At 39.6% G+C, this 24,071-nt stretch overlaps 1 protein-coding gene across 1 annotated transcript in view; it reads right to left on the bottom strand.

The window, feature by feature from the left end:
- The window catches only part of Herc6 (hect domain and RLD 6), an 84,145-nt gene that overhangs the window by 20,176 nt on the left and 39,898 nt on the right, over positions 1-24,071 (bottom strand). Inside the window, exon 13 of the mRNA NM_025992.2 lies at positions 18,911-19,065. Coding sequence (NP_080268.1) covers positions 18,911-19,065 — 155 coding nt within the window. The remainder of the gene's footprint in view (positions 1-18,910; positions 19,066-24,071) is intronic.

Raw genomic sequence — 24,071 nt, 5'->3', positions numbered from 1 at the left:
AAAAACAGAAGTGGATGCTCACAGTCAGCTATTGGATGGATCACAGGGCCCCCAATGGAGGAGCTAGAGAAAGTACCCAAGGAGCTAAAGGGATCTGCAACCCTATAGGTGGAACAACATTATGAACTAACCAGTACCCCGGAGCTCTTGTCTCTAGCTGCATATGTATCAAAAGATGGCCTAGTCGGCCATCACTGGAAAGAGAGGCCCATTGGACTTGCAAACTTTATATGCCCCAGTACAGGGGAACGCCAGGGCCAAAAAGGGGGAGTGGGTGGGTAGGGGAGTGGGGGTGGGTGGGTATGGGGGATTTTTGGTATAGCATTGAAAATGTAAATGAGCTAAATACCTAATAAAAATGGGAAAAAAAAACTACATCTTCCAAGAGCAGATAGATGTAAGAATTCCTGAGACATAGCCTCAGAGGCTGCCTGCTCTGACCTCAAACCAGGTTCCTAGTAGGCCTTTAAACCAAGATACCTATGACCTTGAGAATAAATTACTGCTGGCTTAGCCAAAAACTTCTTTAGGCTGGAGAGATGGCTCAACAGTTCAGAGCATTTGCTGCTCTTCTGGAGGACCTGAGTTCAATTCCCAGCACTACATGATAGTTCACAACTCCAATTCTAGGGGATCCAATGACCTCTTCTGCTCTCCATAGATATTTGTATACAAGTGGTGCACAGACATACATGCAAGACAAACACCCACACATATAGATTAAAAATAAAGGTTTATTTGAAAAAACAAGATATGGGTTGCCCACTTGTAACTAATCAGAAAGTAGCCACATATCTAGGATATAGTTTCTCATTAGCTATGTATGTAAGGGGATTAACAAAGGTTCCCAGAAGAAACAATGCTCAGAAATCAACTATTTCAGTAGGCATGCATCCACAACTTATATGTACTACATGCAAAAAGATAAAAGAAAAATGGTATTATTATTAAATTATAGGATTGTATGCACAGAAACTCAAAGGTGGAACCACAATTTAGTATTAATGGGTAAATCTAGCAAGATTTCTACAAAGTAATGACAAATGGTTAGAGATTTAACTTTCAGAAAAAAAAAAAAGGTAAGGCTGAGGGACATTGTTTAGTTAGTAGTTTGTACCAGGCATGAACACAGTCCAGGAGTCAGTTCTCAGCACCTCATACAAACCCAGAGGCAAATAAGCCTGTCATCTCAGCTATTGGGAGACAGAGAGAGTCGCACCAGAGGGTCAAGGTTATTTTCAGTTATATAGTGGACTTGAGACAGCCAAGGGTTCATGAGGCCCTGGTAGAGAAAGACAGAGACAGTGATAGGAACACACACACAGAGAGCCAGAGAGATATTTTACCAAAATTAAAAACTAAGATGAACATCAGGAAAATGCCTATCTTAGCACTTTGGATGCTAAGGCAGGAAGACCACGTGTTCTGGGCCAGCTATAACTTGATAGCAAAAGCCCGGTCCGGACACAAAAATAACAACAAAAGGGCTGTGTGGGGCGTAGCTTAGTTCTGTGACAGAGTGTTTGCCTAGCATCTGTGAGGCTGTAGGTTGCATCTCCAGCACTACAAAGGAGAGAGAGAAAGAAGGAAGGAAGAAGGGAAGCAAGGAAGGAGGGAAGGAAGGAGGGAGGGAAGAAGGGAGAAAAGTAACAATACTTTCATGCTTCAAAGGACACCACTGAGAAAGTGAAATAGATGCACAGAGTAAAGCAAAAGTATCATATTAAAAACCTGTATATACTAACTATGTGCACATATACACGCATATATAATTATAATCCAATAATAAAAACAAAGATGAAATAATTGTAAAATAAGCAAAAAAAATCTTCAAATAAAGTATATTAGTCAATAACTACATAAAAGGTTGTTCAAACTTATTAAGTATTAGATGACAGAAAAATGAAAATGAAAATCACAGTAAGATATCGTTTATTACCCACTATGGGAACATAACCAAAATAGCAGGTAGTAAGTAGCTGAGAAGAATATGAGAATGCAATTTCATACTTTCGTAAAATCCTTGGCCTATTCTACAACATATCAATATTGTGTGTGTGTGTGTGCATGTGTGCGTGCGTGTGTGTGTGTGTGTGTGTGTGTGTGTGTGTGTGTGTGTAGTTTTTCTATTTTGCTTTGTAGGTTTGTGGCAGAATCTCATGTAGCTTAGACTGACCTCAAAATGGAAATATGTGTGTGTATAAACATACATATAGAAACAGAGATACACATATACAGATAGGCACACAGAGATAGACACAAATACACACACACACACACACACACACACACACACACACACACACACACGATATCTCTGCCTATATATAGGTAGCTAAGGATGAGCTTAAACTTCTGGTTCTTCTTCCTCTCCTACCAAATGCAGAAATTATAGGATCCAGCACTAACCCTGGGTAGGACAGTTTAATGTTGGTAGAGGGTAGATTAACAGGTGCATCTGACTAGTGAGCATCTGGTTTTCTTTTTTCCCTATTTCTTTGCTTATTTTTCCATATTTTTAACTATAATGTGCTTACTAGAAGTTTTCTTCCAAGTAAAGAATGAGTATTCAGTAAACTAATAAGTAATTAAACATCTTCATTGTTCATTTACAAAATTAAATAAATTTAGAGCATCTGATTATCTAAACAATACTAAAAGTCACCAAGGAGAGATGTAGTTTATTAAGCAGTAAATTAAGCTATAAGGGAAAGGTTAGATTTTTTTTAAAGTGTATTTTTAATGATTTATTTATTTATTTATTTATTTATTATATTTAAGTACACTGTAGCTGTTTTCAGACACACTAGATGATCTCATTACAGATGGTTGTGAGTCACCGTGTGGTTGCTGGGACACGATTTCCTAGCTGGAGGAAATTTAGAAGGCTAAAATTTTTTGAGAGAGCTAGGAGCCCTTAGGGAAACTGCAGCACAGTTTGGTAATGGCTCAGAGCCAAAAAGAGACAGTGTACACTGCAGCCCAGAAGTCAGAGGGCAAACATTGGCTCCAGGCCAAACCCACAAAGGGAGCCTGCTACAGACACCAGCCCTCATGGGTCAGAATCAACTCAAACTGCCAGATGCTAAACTGGCAACACAAGGTACTAGCTGAGAAGCGCCAAAAGCAACAGGCAGAAAGAAAAAAAAAATCCAAGCCCAGACGCAAAGCTCTAAACAGGTATAATATGCTCGAAAATGTGTTTAAGTGCTAAAGGGGAAAAAATGAATATAGAAAGAATACAGGGAGAAAGTCTCTGAAGGAAGTAAAGAATTAGAGTTTGAAAAGAAAAATATTTTCTGTGTTGAAAATGCGGAGAAGCACAATGACTCAATGCATCTGGATTGCATATGACTTTGTCTTGTTTATCAGCATTTAAATGTTTTTTTTTTTCTGTAACAATTACAATTTTATAGATCCTCTCTAAGAAAGATCAGAATAAAACAGACCTAGGTAAGGAGAGAACTGAAAGACAGAATGCTAGGTTCACGGCCATAGAACAGAGGTTAGAGGATTCTTTAAATCGGAGTAAAGAACCTTCAAAAGAATCCAATCTGGATCCTACAATAACAAAAACAACAACAAAAAAAAAGAAGTTCCAGATGAAATGGAAATTCATAAATGCTTGGGGGAATTATAATGGCAACTCATAGCAATACAATGCTTAATGAAGTTACCTGGGAGCAATAACATGCAATAGCTTATGTATATAATTTTGCAGATTTTGAAAATTGAAAATATACATATGTGATAATACATCACACAATTGATGCATATTTCAAATCCTAATGGTTTTCCGCCTTAAGTTCTAGAAAGGCTGAGTCTGAGATTGCATATTTATTTTAGATGGTGGCTACCTTAGAGAAGCATTTGCAGACTGAAGCTATTTATGCTCGGGTATCATATATTAGAATACAACAATTTTTTAGACATTATGACATAAAGCCTGTTATAGGCATACCTTACAATCATACCACACAAGTAACTGTGCAGCGATCTAACAGAGCTTTAAAGATAATGTTCATAGAACAAAAGGGCGATACAGAATCTCCCAAAGAGAGTTTAATATTTAATATTTTGTTGACATCAATATTTCAAGTCTTAAATGTGGTGGTGGTGTGTGTGTGTGTGTGATTTTAAAGAATGCTGAGACACTGAGATGTATTTATTCCAGCACCCTGCCTGATCCTACCTCAGACTGCCTCAATGCTGTTTCTTCAATGAGATAGATAGCATAACTGCTAAAATACATTGACTTATGGAAAAACTGCTGAACTAAACCAGACTGCTTATATTAAGGATGTCCTAACCTAAGAATGGAAGGAAGGAAATGTGATTCTTTGGGGGAGAAATTTTGTGTTTCTCTCTACAGGAATAGAAAAGCTATGCATTCCTTCCAAACTGATAAAAATCAGATCTGACAGATGTGACTTCAGACCCCTGAAGATTCTGGCTACAGATAGGGAAAAAAAAAAAAAAAAAAAAAAAAACCAACCAAACAAACAAACACTACGAAAACCAACTAAACAGGTAACTTGTTTCACTGACCCTTCTACATAGGGACAGTTCTGAGACTGGCTGAGACATGACAGTGTTTTGTGCCAAAACTTCAGCTATGTGTATCCAATAAATCATTTTGGCTATAGATTCCTCAAGAATTCTGATACCATCCTTTCAAATGGCTTAGATATAATTCATATTATAGTTTGGTTAAACAATCCAAACTAACTTATAAAGAAGGACAGAGAGCCGAGACTCATCTGAGGCTGGATGGTAAACACTGCACATCCCATGCATGTGTAAATAGAAAAATGTGTATTACCCCTCAACGCTTACATATTCACAGAAAAAAACAACCAGACAAGCAGCCCTGAGACAATTACCTTAAGGATGACAAAAAAGATGCTGAGACATTGAGATATATTTATCCCCACATCCTGCCTGATCCTACCTCAGGCTGCCTCAATGCTGTTTCCTTAAAACTGTGTATCCAGGACAGATTCAAAGTAAGCTACTGGCCCAGTTGGTGAGCATCAAAGACTGTTCCAGTCAGGACTTCAGTTAAGCCCTGAATTTTCCCAGCATGCAAAGACTGGACAATAAATGCTACAGCTAGCTTTCTTAGACTGACCCAAATCACAATTTTTAGGCGACCACCTCCAAAAGAAAAACAATGCTTCAAGTCAGCAGGATGCAACTTTAGGACAAAAACAACCCATTTGCCAAAAGTGGGGTGGATGGTTCTTTTTGTTCAATGGATGATTGCTCTTTGTTTTCATTTAAGGTGGGTAGTTACAAGTTGTAATGGTCTTGAATCAGGAAAGAAACAAACTAAGGGAGTTTAGACTCAGAGATTTTTCTTTCTTTTTCTTTCCTCTATCCTTCTTTCTTTTCTATCTAGTGTTAGGGGGAGGAGGGAGAAGGGATGAAAAGAAAGAAGTAGAATATAGGAATAATTAGAATAAAAGGCTGATTATTGGATCTACTCTTAAATTATTGAGCCACTACTAGTCAAAATAATCTTCTATTAGTATAGGTTTTTATATATTGATACAAAATTAAGGTTATATTTAGTTACAACATAGTAGTATCAACTTTTTAAAAGCTATTGTACCTATGTAAACCTTAAAAATGTAATGTTAACTTCTAGTCTTTCTGAAAGTTACTATTACAAACTGTTTAAGATAATTAAGATAATGTCAGTTAATAGTCAGACAGTCAATCTCATGGTCATGCTAGAAACATGTTTAGTTTATTACAGAAATATATTTCCAAGGTTGAACAGATAGTAAATACCTAGAAACAAACATTTACCTATGCAGACGGACTTATACATAGATGCTCTTCACAAATCTCAGAGACAACAGAATATGGCATTTAAAGACATCTTACTGATAAATGACCTTTTATAACAGTGGGACAGGTCTGATCCTAGCAGTACTCCCATTCTACTTGAAGAAGATGCTGAGCATTGAAGAATTCCATATGGAGCTTGCTTCATATATGGCAAGATAGTCACTGGGCAAGAAACTGCTTCAACTGCAGACAACATGCTGTCCAAAATGGACAAATAAGAAGCAGAAAAGTCAACTGCTAAGCTTTGTCAAGACAAGGTGAGCAGTCTTTCATAATTCTTGCTTCAAAGAAGAATTTATCAGATATTCTGGGCCTAAAGGCTGAAGAAGGATACGCCAACATTATAGAGAAATTTGTGAGACTATCCAGGCAGCCAGCTTTCTCTGACATTTCTATAATTTTGGAAGCTTCCGGCCTGTATTACATGCCTACTCATTTAATATTTATTCCTTCTCAAGTCTCTGATTGGGTTGAAGACTATATCGTTACAATCTTATAATTAAGTTACTCTCTAATAAGTACACAAATTCATGAAAATTAAATAGGTGATAAAATAATCAAAAAAGATATTGAGAAAGAAAAATTTTAAAATTCTAGAGATAAACAAAGATAAAAACACAACACCTGACATCTGAACACATTAAATGGAGTCCTCAGAGGAAAATAAAATAAATAGAAACAACTAACTAATACAAGGTATCAACTAATCTAAGTCCTAGTTGTTTGAGAAAAATAAACAAAATCAACAGACCCTGTCTCAACTAACTAAAATAAAGAGATGATCCAAAATAACACAATCAAAAATGAATAGAGACATTACAACTGATGCAAAAGAAATTCAGAACATTATAAGGAAATATCTGTCCATCATTAAACTGATAAAAAAAAACCTAAAAGAAATACATGAATTTCTAAGTTGAATCACTAACTACAGCAGTAAGTCAAGAAGGCATTTCCTCTATTAGTGAGGGATAACAATTAGAAAATAAGAATAAATAAAATTAGCCCTGTTTGAGTATGATACAATATGTATAAAAGATACCAAAAACTTGATCAGGAAACTTCTGGACTTCAGAAAAGTGGCAATATAGAGAGGAAACTTACAAAATTCATCGACCTTTCTATAAGCCTTGGAGGTACAGGAGTAGCACGGTTCAACCCCCAGGACCCAGAAACTCACCAGGTTCCACTGAGAGAACACTCTACCAGCCATAATGGCTGGATCCAGCCCCTCAAATCGGAAGTGGCCACACACTGCCCTATGGAGTAAAATGGCCCAAGATCAGGCCATAAAATGCCACCAATCCCAAGACATCCTAGATAGCTCCACCCCCAGGACACCTATGTTATCTCTGGCTCCTGCTCAATTCTTTGATGCTTCTCTCTTGCAAGCAGAGGCCACCCAGCCCTCCTCCTGTGTTTTTCCCAATGAATCTTTTGTGAGAGGTTTGTTGTGAAGTGACTCAGGCAGCAGGGTGACTTTCCAGACCAAATGCAGAGACTCCTGTTATAGGCACTACCCTTGCAGCTCTCTGGCTGAAAGGCCTGACCTCTACCTGCATGCAAGATAAGACACCCCATCCTTGAAGAGCTCCAATTGCAGGGCCAGGCTCCTGAGAAACTCCAGAGGCCCTTGAGGTAGAAGAGTAGCCAGAGCCGGGCGTGGTGGCACACGTCTTTAATCCCAGCAGTTGGGAGGCAGAGGCAGGCGGATTTCTGAGTTCGAGGCCAGCCTGGTCTACAGGGTGAGTTCCAAGACAGCCAAGGCTACACGGAGAAACCATGTCTCGAAAAAAACATTAAAAACAAAACAAAACCAAACAAAAAACCCTCACCAGTCCCAGAGCTTGCCCCAAGATATAATTCCTCCAAGAATCCCAGGACACCATGGAACGTTTCACTCCCCAAGAAACCCTATATAAGTCTCTGCTGCTTCTCATCCCGAGCAGAGGCAGCCATTCTCGGATTTTCCCTCTCAAGAAATTGAGGTTTGTTGTGCCATATTCCACAGCTCCCAACTGCCAGGATTTCTTTCCCCTCAGAGATGTAATGCTTATACATTCTATACGCCATCAGCAATCATGCTGAGTCCAAGATCATACACACACTTCCATTAATAAAACTTGAAAATTAAATCACCTGGGAATAAACCTAATCAAGGAAGTAAAGGCCCTCTTCAACGAAAACTTTAGATCTCTGAAGACAGAGATAGATAAAGATAGTAGGAAATGGAAAGATAGCCCATGCTTGTTGAGTGGGAAAATTAATACTGTAGTTAATTAATAGTGTAATCAATACAAAATTAGTATGAATGCAATCCCAATCAATATATCCACAGTATTTCCCACAAAAATAGAAAAAAAAGTTTGAAAATGCATATGGATCCAGAAAAGACTCCATATAGCCAAAGCAATCCTGAGCAAAATGCTGGAGGGATTGCCACTCCAGATATCAAAGTATATTGCAAAGCATAGGGAAAAAAAAAAAAAAAAGAAGAAATAAGACAAAAGAAAAGTCTGGTATAGGCACAAAACCAAAATGTAAAAATATATAGACCGATGAAACATAATAAAAGACCCAAACATGAATGCAGGAAGTTACAGCCATGTGATATTTGACAATAACATATACTGGGGAAAAGACAGCATGTTCAACAAACGGTGCTGGGAAAACTGGATGTCCACACATAGAAGAATCAAAACAGACCTGTATCTACCACACTGAACAAATATTAACTCCAAGTGAATAAAAGACTTCAATTTCAAACCTGACATTTCTGGAAGAAAGATTGGCTTTATTCTATAAGATATGGTTATAGGAAAAGACCTCCCGAATAGAACTTCTTTTGCCTAGGATAACAAATTAATAAGAATAATAATAAAACTTTGCATAAGAAAATCAGCAGAGTGATGAGGAATTCCGTGGAGTGGCAGAGAATGTTTGCTATTGATACATCTGACAGAGGATTAATCTCTAGAATACATAAGGATCTTCAAAAAACAATGTTAAGAAAATAAATAATCTAATTTAAAATGAGTTGTAGTAATCCCATCGATGGAGTTATCAACCCACAGTCAAAATTTCTGACCCAGAATTGTTCCTGTCTAAAAGAACTGCAGGGACAAAAATAGAGAAGAGGCTGAAGAAGAAGTAGTCCAGTGATCTGCCCAACTTAAGATGCATCTCATGGGGGGACTCTAAGGCCTGACACTATTACTGATGCTTGATGTGCATACAGACAGGAAGGAGGAGCCTAGCACGGCTGTCCTCTGAGAGACCCTACCAACAGCTGACTGAGTCAGACACAGATACTTATACCTAACCACTGCACTGAAGTCTGGAACCCCTATGGTTGAATTAGGGGAAGGACTGATGAAGCTGAAGGGGAGGGGAACTCCATAGAAAGACCAGCATTCTCAATTAACCAAGACCCCTGGGAGGTCCCAGAGACTGAGCCATGAGCCAGGCAGAATACACAGGCTGGTCAGTGGCCCCTAGCAAATACATATCAGAGGACTACCTGGTCTGTCCTCAGTGAGGGAAAGTGAACTTAATCCTGGAGATTCTTGAGGCTCCAAGGAAGAGGGATGCCTGGAAGGGAGGGAAGCACCCTCTCAGAGGCAAGGAGGAGGAGGATAAGGAACTGTGGGAGGGGGGACCTGAAGGAGGGGCAATGGCTAGAATATAAATATATAAAATAATTTTAGAATGAGCTATGGGTCTGAAAAAAAGATTTCTCAAGCGAATAAATAAAAATGTCCAAGAAACATCTGAAAATAAAAAGTTCATCATCCTTAGGAATTAGAGAAATGTCCTCAAAACAATTTTGAGATTTCATTTTGCTCTAGTCACATGGCTAAGATCATTAAGGAAGGTGACAACAGACACCAGAGAGACCTGCCGAGAAGGGAGCACTCATTCACTGTTAGTTGAATTGCAAATTGGTGCAACCATTCTGGAAATCAGTGTGGAGAATCCTCAAAAAGCCAAAAATAAATCCACCAAATAACCCAGCTATACCACTGCTTGATATATGCCAGTGGTTCTCAACCTCCCTAGTGCTATGACTCTTTAATAAAGTTCATCATGTTGTGGTGACCTCCAACCATAAAATTATTTTTTACATCATCACTTGAACAATTCTTATTAACTTCTTTATTAACCTCCAAGTATCTTTACTTTTCTCCAGGAAAATCCAACACTACCAATATGGAAAGAAAGGAATTTACAAGAAACTATCCAGGATGAAGAACAAAATCATTCACAAAATCCAGCTCTTTTCAGTTATAACTGTGAATGCAAGTAGGCTTAACAGAACAATGAAATGACAGATTAATGCACCAAATTCCATAAAATTATTTTTGTTGCTACATCATAACTATAATTTTGCTACTGTTAGGGATCATAATGCAAATATCTCTGTTTTCTAATGGTGTTAGGTGAACCCTGTGAAATGGTTATTGGAACCCACAGATAGGTTGTGACTGACAGGTTGAGAACTGCTGGCATATGCCGAAAGGACAAAATATCATGACCAAAAAAAACCATAAATAAATGCATTTAACTGTCCGCTCCACTCGAGCCCCGAGGTACCTTGCCAGCGCAGGCGCCCGACACCCGCAAGGGCCCACACAGGATTCCCCACGGGATCCTAAGACTTCTGGTGAGTGGAACACAGCCCCTGCCCCAATCCAATCGCGCGGAACCTGAGACTGCGGTAAATAGGGAAGCAGACTACCCAGGCCTGACCTGGGGCACAAGCCCCTTCCGCTCCACTCCAGCACCAGGGTACCTTGCCAGCGGAGTCTCGCCCAACACCCGCAAGGGCCCACACAGGATTCCCCACGGGATCTTAAGACCTCTGGTGAGTGGAACACAACTTCTGCCAGGAATCCGGTTCGAACACCAGATATCTGGGTACCTTCCCTGCAAGAAGAGAGCTTGCCTGCAGAGAATACTCTGCCCACTCAAACTAAGGAGAGAGCTACCCTCCCAGGTCTGCTTATAGAGGCTAACAGAGTCACCTGAAGAACAAGCTCTTAACAGAAACAACTATAACAGCTAGCTTCAGAGATTACCAGATGGCGAAAGGCAAACGTAAGAATCCTACTAACAGAAATCAAGACCACTCACCATCATCAGAACGCAGCACTCCCACCCCACCTAGTCCTGGGCACCCCAACACAACCGAAAATCTAGACCCAGATTTAAAAACATTTCTCATGATGATGATAGAGGATATCAAGAAGGACTTTCATAAGTCACTTAAAGAATTACAGGAGAGCACTGCTAAAGAGTTACAGGCCCTTAAAGAAAAGCAGGAAAACACAACCAAACATGTAGAAGTCCTTAAAGAAAAACAGGAAAACACATCCAAACAGGTGATGGAAATGAACCATACTAGAACTAAAAAGGGAAGTAGACACAATAAAGAAAACCCAAAGCAAGGCAACACTGGAGATAGAAACCCTAGGAAAGAGATCTGGAACCATAGATGCGAGCATCAGCAACAGAATACAAGAAATGGAAGAGAGAATCTCAGGTGCAGAAGATTCCATAGAGAACATCGACACAACAATCAAAGAAAATGGAAAATGCAAAAAGATCCTAACTCAAAACATCCAGGAAATCCAGGACACAATGAGAAGACCAAACCTACGGATAATAGGAATTGATGAGAATGAAGATTTTCAACTTAAAGGGCCAGCTAATATCTTCAACAAAATAATTGAAGAAAACTTCCCAAACATAAAGAAAGAGATGCCCATAATCATACAAGAAGCCTACAGAACTCCAAATAGACTGGACCAGAAAAGAAATTCCTCCAGACACATAATAAGCAAAACAACAAATGTACTAAATAAAGATAGAATATTAAAAGCAGTAAGGGAGAAAGGTCAAGTAACATATAAAGGAAGGCCTATCAGAATTACACCAGACTTTTCACCAGAGACTATGAAAGCCAGAAGAGCCTGGACAGATGTTATACAGACACTAAGAGAACACAAATGCCAGCCCAGGCTACTATACCCGGCCAAACTCTCAATTACCATAGATGGAGAAACCAAAGTATTCCACGACAAAACCAAATTCACACAATATCTTTTCACAAATCCAGCCCTTCAAAGGATAATAACAGAAAAGAAGCAATACAAGGACGGAAATCACACCCTAGAACAAACAAGAAAGTAATCCCTCAACAAACCAAAAAGAAGACAGCCACAAGAACAGAATGCCAACTCTAACAACAAAAAATAGGAAGCAACAATTACTTTTCCTTAATATCTCTTAATATCAATGGACTCAATTCCCCAATAAAAAGACATAGACTAACAGACTGGCTACACAAACAGGACCTAACATTCTGCTGCTTACAGGAAACCCATCTCAGGGAAAAAGACAGACACTACCTCAGAGTGAAAGGCTGGAAAACAATTTTCCAAGCAAATGGTCTGAAGCAACAGGCTGGAGTAGCCATTCTAATATCGGATAAAATCAACTTCCAACCCAAAGTTATCAAAAAAGACAAAGAGGGACACTTCATACTCATCAAAGGTAAAATCCTCCAAGAGGAACTCTCAATTCTGAATATCTACGCTCCAAATGCAAGGGCAGCCACATTCATTAGAGACACTTTAGTAAAGCTCAAAGCACACATTGAACCTCACACAATAATAGTGGGAGACCTCAACACACCACTTTCATCAATGGACAGATTGTGGAAACAGAAACTAAACAGGGACACAGTGAAACTAACAGAAGTTATGAAACAAATGGACCTGACAGATATCTACAGAACATTTTATCCTAAAACAAAAGGATATACCTTCTTCTCAGCACCTCACGGGACCTTCTCCAAAATTGACCATATAACTGGTCACAAAAAAGGCCTCAACAGATGCAAAAATATTGAAATTGTCCCATGCATTCTATCAGGTCACCATGGACTAAGACTGATCTTCAATAACAACATAAATAATGGAAAGCCAACATTCACGTGGAAACTGAACAACACTCTTCTCAATGATACCTTGGTCAAGGAAGAAATAAAGAAAGAAATTAAAGACTTTTTAGAGTTTAGTGAAAATGAAGCCACAACGTACCCAAACCTGTGGGACACAATGAAAGCATTTCTAAGAGGGAAACTCATAGCTCTGAGTACCTCCAAGAAGAAACGGGAGAGAGCACATACTAGCAGCTTGACAACACATCTAAAAGCTCTAGAAAAAAAGGAAGCAAATTCACCCAAGAGGAGTAGACGGCAGGAAATAATCAAACTCAGGGGTGAAATCAACCAAGTGGAAACAAGAAGAACTATTCAAAGAATTAACCAAACGAGGAGTTGGTTCTTTGAGAAAATCAACAAGATAGATAAACCCTTAGCTAGACTCACTAGAGGGCACAGGGACAAAATCCTAATGAACAAAATCAGAAATGAAAAGGGAGACATAACAACAGATCCTGAAGAAATCTAAAACACCATCAGATCCTTCTACAAAAGGCTATACTCAACAAAACTGGAAAACCTGGATGAAATGGACAAATTTCTGGACAGATACCAGGTACCAAAGTTGAATCAGGATCAAGTTGACCTTCTAAACAGTCCCATATCCCCTAAAGAAATAGAAGCAGTTATTAATAGTCTCCCAGCCAAAAAAAGCCCAGGACCAGACGGGTTTAGTGCAGAGTTCTATCAGACCTTCAAAGAAGATCTAATTCCAGTTCTGCACAAATTATTTCACAAGATAGAAGTAGAAGGTACTCTGCCCAACTCATTTTATGAAGCCACTATTACTCTGATACCTAAACCACAGAAAGATCCAACAAAGGTAGAGAACTTCAGACCAATTTCTCTTATGAATATCGATGTAAAAATCCTTAATAAAATTCTCGCTAACCGAATCCAAGAACACAGTAAAGCAATCATCCATCCTGACCAAGTAGGTTTTATTCCAGGGATGCAGGGATGGTTTAATATATGAAAATCCATCAATGTAATCCATTATATAAACAAATTCAAAGACAAAAACCACATGATCATCTCGTTAGATGCAGAAAAAGCATTTGACAAGATCCAACACCCATTCATGATAAAAGTTTTGAAAAGATCAGGAATTCAAGGCCCATACCTAAACATGATAAAAGCAATCTACAGCAAACCAGTAGCCAACATCAAAGTAAATGGAGAGAAGCTGGAAGCAATCCCACTAAAATCAGGGACTAGACAAGGCTGCCCACTTTCTCCCTACCTTTTCAACATAGTACTTGAAGTATTAGCCAGAGCAATTCGACAACAAAAGGAGATCAAGGGGATACAAACTGGAAAAGAGGAAGTCAAAATATCACTTTTTGCAGATGATATGATAGTATATATAAGTGACCCTAAAAATTCCACCAGAGAACTCCTAAACCTGATAAACAGCTTCGGTGAAGTAGCTGGATATAAAATTAACTCAAACAAGTCAATGGCCTTTCTCTACACAAAGAATAAACAGGCTGAAAAAGAAATTAGGGAAACAACACCCTTCTCAATAGTCACAAAAAATATAAAATATCTTGGCGTGACTCTAACTAAGGAAGTGAAAGATCTGTATGATAAAAACTTCAAGTCTCTGAAGAAAGAAATTAAAGAAGATCTCAGAAGATGGAAAGAACTCCCATGCTCATGGATTGGCAGGATCAACATTGTAAAAATGGCTATCTTGCCAAAAGCAATCTACAGATTCAATGCAATCCCCATCAAAATTCCAACTCAATTCTTCAACGAATTAGAAGGAGCAATGTGCAAATTCATCTGGAATAACAAAAACGTAGGACAGCAAAAACTCTTCTCAAGGATAAAGGAACCTCTGGTGGAATCACCATGCCTGACCTAAAGCTTTACTACAGAGAAATTGTGATTAAAAACTGCATGGTACTAGTATAGAGACAGACAAGTAGACCAATGGAATAGAATTGAAGACCCAGAAATGAACCCACACACCTATGGTCACTTGATCTTCGACAAGGGAGTTAAAACCATCCAGTGGAAGAAAGACAGCATTTTCAACAATTGGTGCTGGCACAACTGGTTGTTATCATGTAGAAGAATGCGAATTGATCCATACTTACCTCCTTGTACTAAGGTCAAATCTAAGTGGATCAAGGAACTTCACATAAAACCAGAGACACTGAAACTTATAGAGGAGAAAGTGGGGAAAAGCCTTGAAGATATGGGCACAGGGGAAAAATTCCTGAACAGAACAGCAATGGCTTGTGCTGTAAGATCGAGAATTGACAAATGGGACCTAATGAAACTCCAAAGTTTCTGCAAGGCAAAAGACACCGTCAATAAGACAAAAAGACCACCAACAGATTGGGAAAGGATCCTTACCTATCCTAAATCAGATAGGGGACTAATATCCAACGTATATAAAGAACTCAAGAAGGTGGACTTCAGAAAATCAAATAACCCCATTAAAAAATGGGGCTCAAAACTGAACAAAGAATTCTCACCTGAGGAATACCGAATGGCAGAGAAGCACCTGAAAAAATGTTCAACATCCTTAATCATCAGGGAAATGCAAATCAAAACAACCCTGAGATTCCACCTCACACCAGTCAGAATGGCTAAGATCAAAAATTCAGGTGACCGTAGATGCTGGGGTGCATGTGGAGAAAGAGGAACACTCTTCCATTGTTGGTGGGATTGCAGGCTTGTACAAACACTCTGGAAATCAGTCTGGTGGTTCCTCAGAACAATGGACATAGTACTACCGGAGGATCCAGCAATACCTCTCCTGGGCATATATCCAGAAGATGCCCCAACTGGTAAGAAGGACACATGCTCCACTCTGTTCATAGCAGCCTCATTTATAATAGCCAGAAGCTGGAAAGAACCCAGATGCCCCTCAACAGAGGAATGGATACAGAAAATGTGGTACATCTATACAATGGAGTACTACTCAGCTATTAAAAAGAATGAATTTATGAAATTCCTAGCCAAATGGATGGACCTGGAGGGCATCATCCTGAGTGAGGTAACACATTCACAAAGGAACTCACACAATATGTACTCACTGATAAGTGGATATTAGCCCAAAACCTAGGATACCCAAGATATAAGATACAATTTCCTAAACACATGAAACTCAAGAAAAATGAAGACTGAAGTGTGGACACTATGCCCCTCCTTAGAAGAGGGAACAAAACACCCTTGGAAGGAGTTACAGAGACAAAGTTTGGAGCTGAGATGAAAGGATGGACCATGTAGAGACTGCCATATCCAGGGATTCACCCTATAATCAGCATCCAAACGTTGACACCATTGCATACACTAGCAAGATTTCATGGAAAGGATCCAGATGTAGTTGTCTCTTTTGAGACTATGCCGGGGCCTAGCAAACACAGAAGTGGATGCTCACAGTCAGCTAATGGATGGATCACAGGGCTCCCAATGAAGGAGCTACAGAAAGTACCCAAAGAGCTAAAGGGATCTGCAACCCTATAGGTGGAATAACATTATGAACTAACCAGTACCCCGGAGCTCTTGACTCTAGCTGCATATGTATCAAAAGATGGCCTAGTCGGCCATCACTGGAAAGAGAGGCCCATTGGACACGCAAACTTTATATGCCCCAGTACAGGGGAATGCCAGGGCCAAAAAGGGGGAGTTGGTGGGTACGGGAGTGGGGGTGGGTGGCTATGGCGGACTTTTGGTATAGCATTGGAAATGTAAATGAGCTAAATACCTAATAAAAAATGGAAAAGAAAAAAAAAAAGAAAGCATTTAACTATGATTATTGCTTCAGAAGGTTGGAGTCTATAAGGACATGGAACAGGAATAGGTTATATATCACATGTATGTATGTATGTATGTATGTATGTATGTATTCATACATCTGGATCACAAACAGGAAGTAGAGAGAGGCAGTCTAAAGTAGCATGAATCTTTGAAGCCTGCCCCCAGGCTACTTCTCCAAGTAAAATACTTCTCCAACAAGACCATATCTTATAATCTTTCTTAAACAGCCACCAAATGCAGGACAAGTATTTAAACATATAAGCCTGTGGAGCCATTCTCATTCAAAATATCACAATACTCTACTTTACAGATACTTCCTTGGCCATTTTCATTGCCATGCTGTCTACAATCTCTAGAAAGTGGAAACAACATAAATGTCCTTAAGTTTATGAATGGAAAAATGCAATGTGGTGCATATACACTACTGAATATTAGTCAACTCTAAATAAAAAGTGAAATTTTCATGTAAATAGGGCTATATATGTTTATGCTGAGTGAGGTAACCCAGACTCAGAAAGGCAATGTCACAAGTTTTATCTTATCCATATATCCTTGCCCAAATCTTTAGGTGTGAACATAGAACATGAAGAAATCACAGAAACCAGGATAGTAAAAGGGGACTATGGGGATAGAGTGAAAGAAAAGCAATATTTGAAAGGGGAATAATCAGATACAAGAGATATGAAAGGGGAAATGCAAAATCCTGAGAGACCTTAATTAGAGAGGGGACAAGGGATCAATAGAGAAAAGGATGTTCCAGGGCAGAGAAAATGACATTAAGGATGTTTGAAAAAGCCATAAGGAATCACTTTATTTTATATTAACCTACAATTACACACATGCATGTATGCGTGTGCCTGCATGCATGCATGTGTGTGTGTGTGTGTGTGTGAGAGAGAGAGAGAGAGAGAGAGAGAGAGAGAGAGAGAGAGAGAGAGAGAGACAAAATTATGTCACTTGTACTCTGAAGGGCTATAGACTATCTAACAAAAACTCCAGTGCTATGCATAAGAAACTTCCTTTTGAGTTTTGGTCTGGGTAGCTCAAGAGACTCCCAAAACAAATACAGGCTATTGCTGCTGCCTTTGGCTGCTTCCCAGAGGGTTGAAAACACCAAATACTTCAGACACTGGACTAACAGCATTAGATGTGGATCTGACCAGAAAGACCCCTCCCTGGTATCCAGTTTTTATAGTCTCAGAAGTCTCAGAACATACTATGGAAGCTGCCAAGGGAGGGAAGCTACCACAGCCCTACCCAGCCATGATGCCTATGTTCCACAGCACGACCAGTACAGCAAGATAGATCTCTAAAGGTGGTACACAAGTCCTGGCAGTAACCAACAGCTCTCCAATTGGATGTAAGGCTCTTTTAACAGGGGGGAAACCATGCCTGGTACTGGAAATCTAACCAACTACCCAGAACTAGTGAGGTCAGTCTTAGAGAAGAGCCTACTACTGCCTACTTTACTAGACCAGTATAATTCCTAACTGCATTCTAAACAATTATCCTTCTATCCACAGATAATCGTATCTCTTAACCCTCATCAAACATGCTTCTCTTTGTAACAAATGGAGAACATTACAGAAAAAACTACAACTGGTCAAATTGCAGAGAACAACTGACCATGTTTCGCCAAGGACCATCTACAACTTCTATATCAAAGTTCTGGAGAACACTGTGGAAGGAGGTGAAAAGAGTATAAAAGGTAGAGGGTCAGGAAGTCTGGTGTATGATAGTGTTTCCTAGAAGTGAAAGGGAAGCTACATCAATGAGACCTTAATACTGAGGTTACCAAAATGAGGATGAAGCAATGACAATACCTATAAACATGCTACTACAGACAGCAGAACAGTCACAGGGTTCCACCCCTACAAAAAAGACTACAGTCAACCCAAGGACTGCTGAAAGGGAATATTACTTATCTCCAGGGATGATCCCCCCAATTGGTTATTTAATACTAACCAAAATCTGACCTGAAATCATATACATAGAAGCAATGCTAATTGGACCCAACAGGTTGTATTGATAAATATATGCATTTATACATATATGTAAAAAAATATTTAAGGACTCCATGAATTTAAGAGAAATGTCAGGGAGATATGGAAAGGGTTTTGAGAAGAAAGGGAAGGAGAGATTTTATAATCATATTTTAATTTCAAGTATTTTTTAAAATGTAATTGACAGAGAAATAAGGAATCAAATAATAATAATAATAATTTATTATTTAATAAATTGGTATATACATTTTTTAAGAGGAGATTTTACCTTATGCACTTCTTTTATCACTTCTAAAAGAACTTTAATATTAGTAATATACTGCTCCGTTGCAACTCCATACTGTATTTGAGAGATGATGGCTTTCTTTAGCATCTGAACCAGTATGTTCAGTGAAGAAACTTCCAAAGATGCCCAACACGTTCCTGAGGGTGTGAAAACCAAACATGAGAATGTATTCCTCTTCTCATCCCTTAATTTCCTCAGTTTCTTCTGGGATGTTTAAGACAGGAAATAGACAATGTTTCCCATATCTACCATCATAACCATAAAACAATTCTTCTATGGATGTTATCACAAACAACACACTATTCAACAGATGTAGGGCAAAGCTTTAATCTATTAAAATTAAAGAAACTCAAATTCAGAATTTGAAGAAAATTGTTAATGATTATGATGAAGTGATTGGTCATCCTTTCTTTGCTTCTGTTGTTTGATTTGACGTTTCTGAGATAGGACATTTTTATGTAGCCCTTAATATTGTAGCCCAGGCTGGCCCTGAACTTCTACCAAGCTTCCTGCCTGATCATCTGGGTGCTGAGGTTAAGATCATGTACTGACTTCATTACTTCCAAACTAGCAATTTTGTCAAACAGCCACAAATATCTGAAAATATACAGATGAATACCATGCAATGTTACTGACATTTCTACCTAAAAATTAAGTAATGCCTATTTTCAGATTACATAAACAGCTGTCACATATGGATATACACTTATTTTAGGTAGATTACACCTCACTTTTAATATTGTTGAGATTACACTGGATTTTGGTACTTTTAAAGAGGAGATGGTAGGGACATGGGATTTTTTTTTTTAATTTATGAGTGGACTAGGACTTTTGAAATATGACTCCTATATCAAGAAAAAAAAGCACTTTCTTTCTTGAGACAATGTCTTAAGTAGTCCAGGCTTCTTCTGACTTGCTATGTAGCCAAGGCTGGCATTCTACTCCTGGTCCACTTCCTCTATATCTCAAGGTCTGGAATTACAGATGTTCACCCCTACACCCAGAAAACACCTCTTTTTAAAACTGCGAATACGGGGCTGGAGAGATGGCTCCATGGTTAAGGGCACTTTCTGCTCTTGCAAAGAACCAGGTTCCGTTCCCAGCACCCACATGATGGCTCACAATTGTCTGTAAATCCAGTTCTAGAACATATGTTATTCTCTCCTACACTCCACCAGCTCGACACACATGTAATGCACATAAGTTCACTTAAAGTACACACACATAAAATTGTTATATTTAATTTTAAAACACACTGCTCATTCCATTAATAATGATGCATGGGCAACTTAATCATTTAATTCTGTAACTGTTTTCTTGTAAGTGTAAGTTTATATACATCAAAGAAATACATGTTACTACTACTATAGCAGCAGAAGAATGGAAGCAACTATCCATAGCACATTCCATGTTCTGGAACAGCTAGAGTTCGTTCCTCCAGGCCTGTGCATTGGAAATGGTAAAGTGGTGGGAACTTTAAGACATGGTTTAACCTTAAGCAATAAATGGTAGTTCTTGAGAGAGGGTTGTTATAAGAGACTGTGTGTGTGTGTGTGTGTGTGTGTGTGTGTGTGTGTGTGTGTGTGTGTGTGTGGCATATGCACATGTGTGTGCTCATTTGCAGGCACACACACACCAAGGACAGAGCCGGATGTCCAGTGTCTTGATTTATTATTCTATGCCTTGTTCTCTTGAGAGATGGTCTTTCACTGAATCTAGACCTAGTATGCTAGCCAGCAAGCCTCAGCTCTTCTCCTTTCTCTGTTCCTTGCAGCTCTGAATTTACAGGTACACAAACCATGCTAGCTTTCCATGTGGGTGCTGAGCACATTTACCCACTTATCCATCTTAACTGTCATAAAAGGAGGTTTTCATGGTTACACATAAAAATCTGAGTCTGTAACTCCTTCTAAGATGGTACAGGGATAGTTGATATATAGCACTGTATTTTTAAGTATCAGACCTTCAATGTTCACTTAAAATTATGAAAAATTCCATAGTTTAAATAAAATAACAATGATAAGAAGTTTTTTCATTGAATATTTTCTTTATTTACATTTCAATTGGTTGTTTCTTTCCAGGTCTCCCCTTCAAAAATCCCCTATCCCATCACCCCCTCCTCTATGAGGGTGCTCCCCCACCCACATACCAACTCCATCTTCCCGCCCTGTAGTCCCCTACACTGGGGCATCAAACACCCTCAGGCCCAAGGGTTGCTCCTCCCAATGACATCCAACAAGACCATCCTCTGCCACATATGTGGCTGGAGACATGACTCCCTCCATCTGTACTCTTTGGTTGATGGTCCAGTTCCCTGGAGCTCTGGGGGAGGGGGGCGGTCTGGCCTGTTGACACTGTTGCAATCCCCCTCAGCTCCTTCAGTCCCTTCTCCAACTCCTCCATCAGGGACCCCCTGCTCAGTTCAATGTTGGCTGCAAGCATCTGCCTTTGTATTTGTCAGGCTCTGGCAGAGTCTCTCAGGAGTCAGGCTCCTCTCAGCAAGCACTTCCCTGCATCTACAATAGCTTCCAGGTTTGGTGACTGTATATGGGATGGATCCCCAGGTGGGGCAGTCGCTGGATGGCTTTTCCTGGAGTCTCTGCTCCACATTTTGTCTCCATAATTCCTCTTGTGAGTATTTTGTACTCCTTTCTAAGAAGCACTGAAGCATCCACACTTTGGTCTTTCTTCTTCGTCTTCATATGGTCTGGGAATTGAATCTTGGGTATTCTTAACTTTTGGGCTAATATCCACTTATCAGTGAGTGCATACTTATCAGTGAGTGTGTACTTTTGTGACTGAGTTACCTCACTCAGGATGATATTTTCAAGTTCCATGCATTTGCCAAAGAATTTCATGAAAGCATATCCAGAAGAAGCCCCAACTGGTAAGAAGGACACATGCTCCACTATGTTCATAGCAGCCTTATTTATAATAGCCAGAAACTGGAAAGAACCCAGATGCCCCTCAACAGAGGAATGGATACAGAAAATGTGGTACATCTACACAATGGAGTACTACTCAGCTATTAAAAAGAATGAATTTATGAAATTCCTAGCCAAATGGATGGACCTGGAGAGCATCATCCTGAGTGAGGTAACACAATCACAAAGGAACTCACACAATATGTACTCACTGATAAGTGGATACTAGCCCAAAACCTAGGATACCCACGATATAAGATACAATTTCCTAAACACATGAAACTCGAGAAAAATGAAGACTGAAGTGTGGACACTATGCCCCTCCTTAGAAGTGGGAACAAAACACCCATGGAAGGAGTTACAGAAACAAAGTATGGAGCTGAGATGAAAGGATGGACCATGTAGAGACTGCCATATCCAGGGATCCACCCCATAATCAGCTTCCAAATGCTGACACCATTGCATACACTAGCAAGATTTTACTGAAAGGACCCAGATGTAGCTGTCTCTTGTGAGACTATGCCGGGGCCTAGCAAACACAGAAGTGGATGCTCACAGTCAGCTAATGGATGGATCACAGGGCTCCCAATGGAGGAGCTAGAGAAAGTACCCAAGGAGCTAAAGGGATCTTCAACCCTATAGGTGGAACAACATTATGAACTAACCAGTACCCCTGAGCTCTTGACTCTAGCTGCATATGTATCAAAAGATGGCCTAGTCGGCCATCACTGGAAAGAGAGGCCCATTCGACACGCAGACTTTGTGTGCCCCGGTACAGGGGAACGCCAGGGCCAAAGGGGGGGAGTGGGTGGGTAGGGGAGTGGGGGTGGGTGGGTAAGGGGGACTTTTGGTATAGCATTGGAAATGTAAATGAGCTAAATACCTAATAAAAAATGGAAAAAAAAAAAAAAAAAAGAATTTCATGAAAGCATTGTTTTTAATAGCTGAGTAGTACTCCATTGTGTAAATGTACTACATTTTCTGTATTCACTCCTCCGTTGAGGGACATCTGGGCTGTTTCCAGCTTCTGACTATTATGAATATGGCTTCTATTAACATAGTGGAGCATGTGCCCATATTACATGGTGGAACATCTTCTGGGTATATGCCCAGGAGTGGTATTAGCTGGGTCCTCAGGTAGTACTATGTCCAATTTTCTGAGGAACCACCAGACTGATTTCCAGATTGGTTGTACCAGCTTGCAATTCCACCAACAATGGAGGAGTGTTCTTCTTCCTCCACATCCTCACCAGTATCTACTGCAACCTGAGTTTTTGATCTTAGCCATTCTGACTGATGTGAGGTGGAACGTCAGGGTTGTTTTGATTTGCATTTCCCTGATGACTACAGATGTAGAACATTTGTTTAGGTGCTTCTTGGCCATTTGAGTTTCCTCAGTTGAGAATTCTCTGTTTATCTCTGTTCTCCAAGTTTTAATAGGTTCATTTGGTTCTCTGGAGTCTAACTTCTTGAGTTCTTTGTATATACTGGATATTATTCCTCTTTTGGATGTAGGATTGGTAAAGATTATTTTCCCAATCTGTTGGTTGCAGTTTTGGCCTATTGACAGTATCCTTTGCCTTACAGAAGTTTTGCAAATTTATGGGAATTTGTGAATTCTTGTTCTTAGAGCATAAGCCATTGATGTTCCATTCAAGAACTTTTCCCCTGTGGCCATGTGTTTGAGGCTTTTCTCCACTTTCTCTTCTATTAGATTTTTGTGTTTCCTCTTTAAGGGCTTTTACCTGTTTACCTTTGTTCTCTTGTATTTCTTTAAGGGAGATATTTATGTCCTTCTTAAAGTTCTCTATCGTCATTATGAGATATGATTTTAAATCAGTGTCTTTCTTTTCTGGTGTGTTGGAGTAACCAGGGATCACTGTGGTGGGCTAACTGGGTTCTAATGATGCCAAGTAGTGTAGGAAAATAATAAGGGGGGGCTCATGGGATGCCCTGGGGAGGGGGAGCGGCCCAGAGGATGCCCTGGGGAAGGGGAGACCCACACCCTGCCAGAGTTTTACCTATTCTCTAGTCTGTCAGGCATGGGAGAGCTGCTATCTACCTTCCAGTCATCCCTTGGTGGGCATCTAAGCCTCTGACCCACTTTTTTTTGGGGGGGGTGGCAAGGGGCACTCTACTTGGGATTACCGGAGCAACTTTCCTAAAGCCTCGGAGTTATGAGAAAGATGGATGAGAGAAGAGATGTTCCCAACATCTGA

The sequence above is a fragment of the Mus musculus genome, chromosome 6, assembly GCF_000001635.26.
Source record: "Mus musculus strain C57BL/6J chromosome 6, GRCm38.p6 C57BL/6J".
NCBI classification, from domain to species: Eukaryota; Metazoa; Chordata; class Mammalia; order Rodentia; family Muridae; genus Mus; species Mus musculus.
This window is presented reverse-complemented; position numbering and strand designations above follow the sequence as displayed.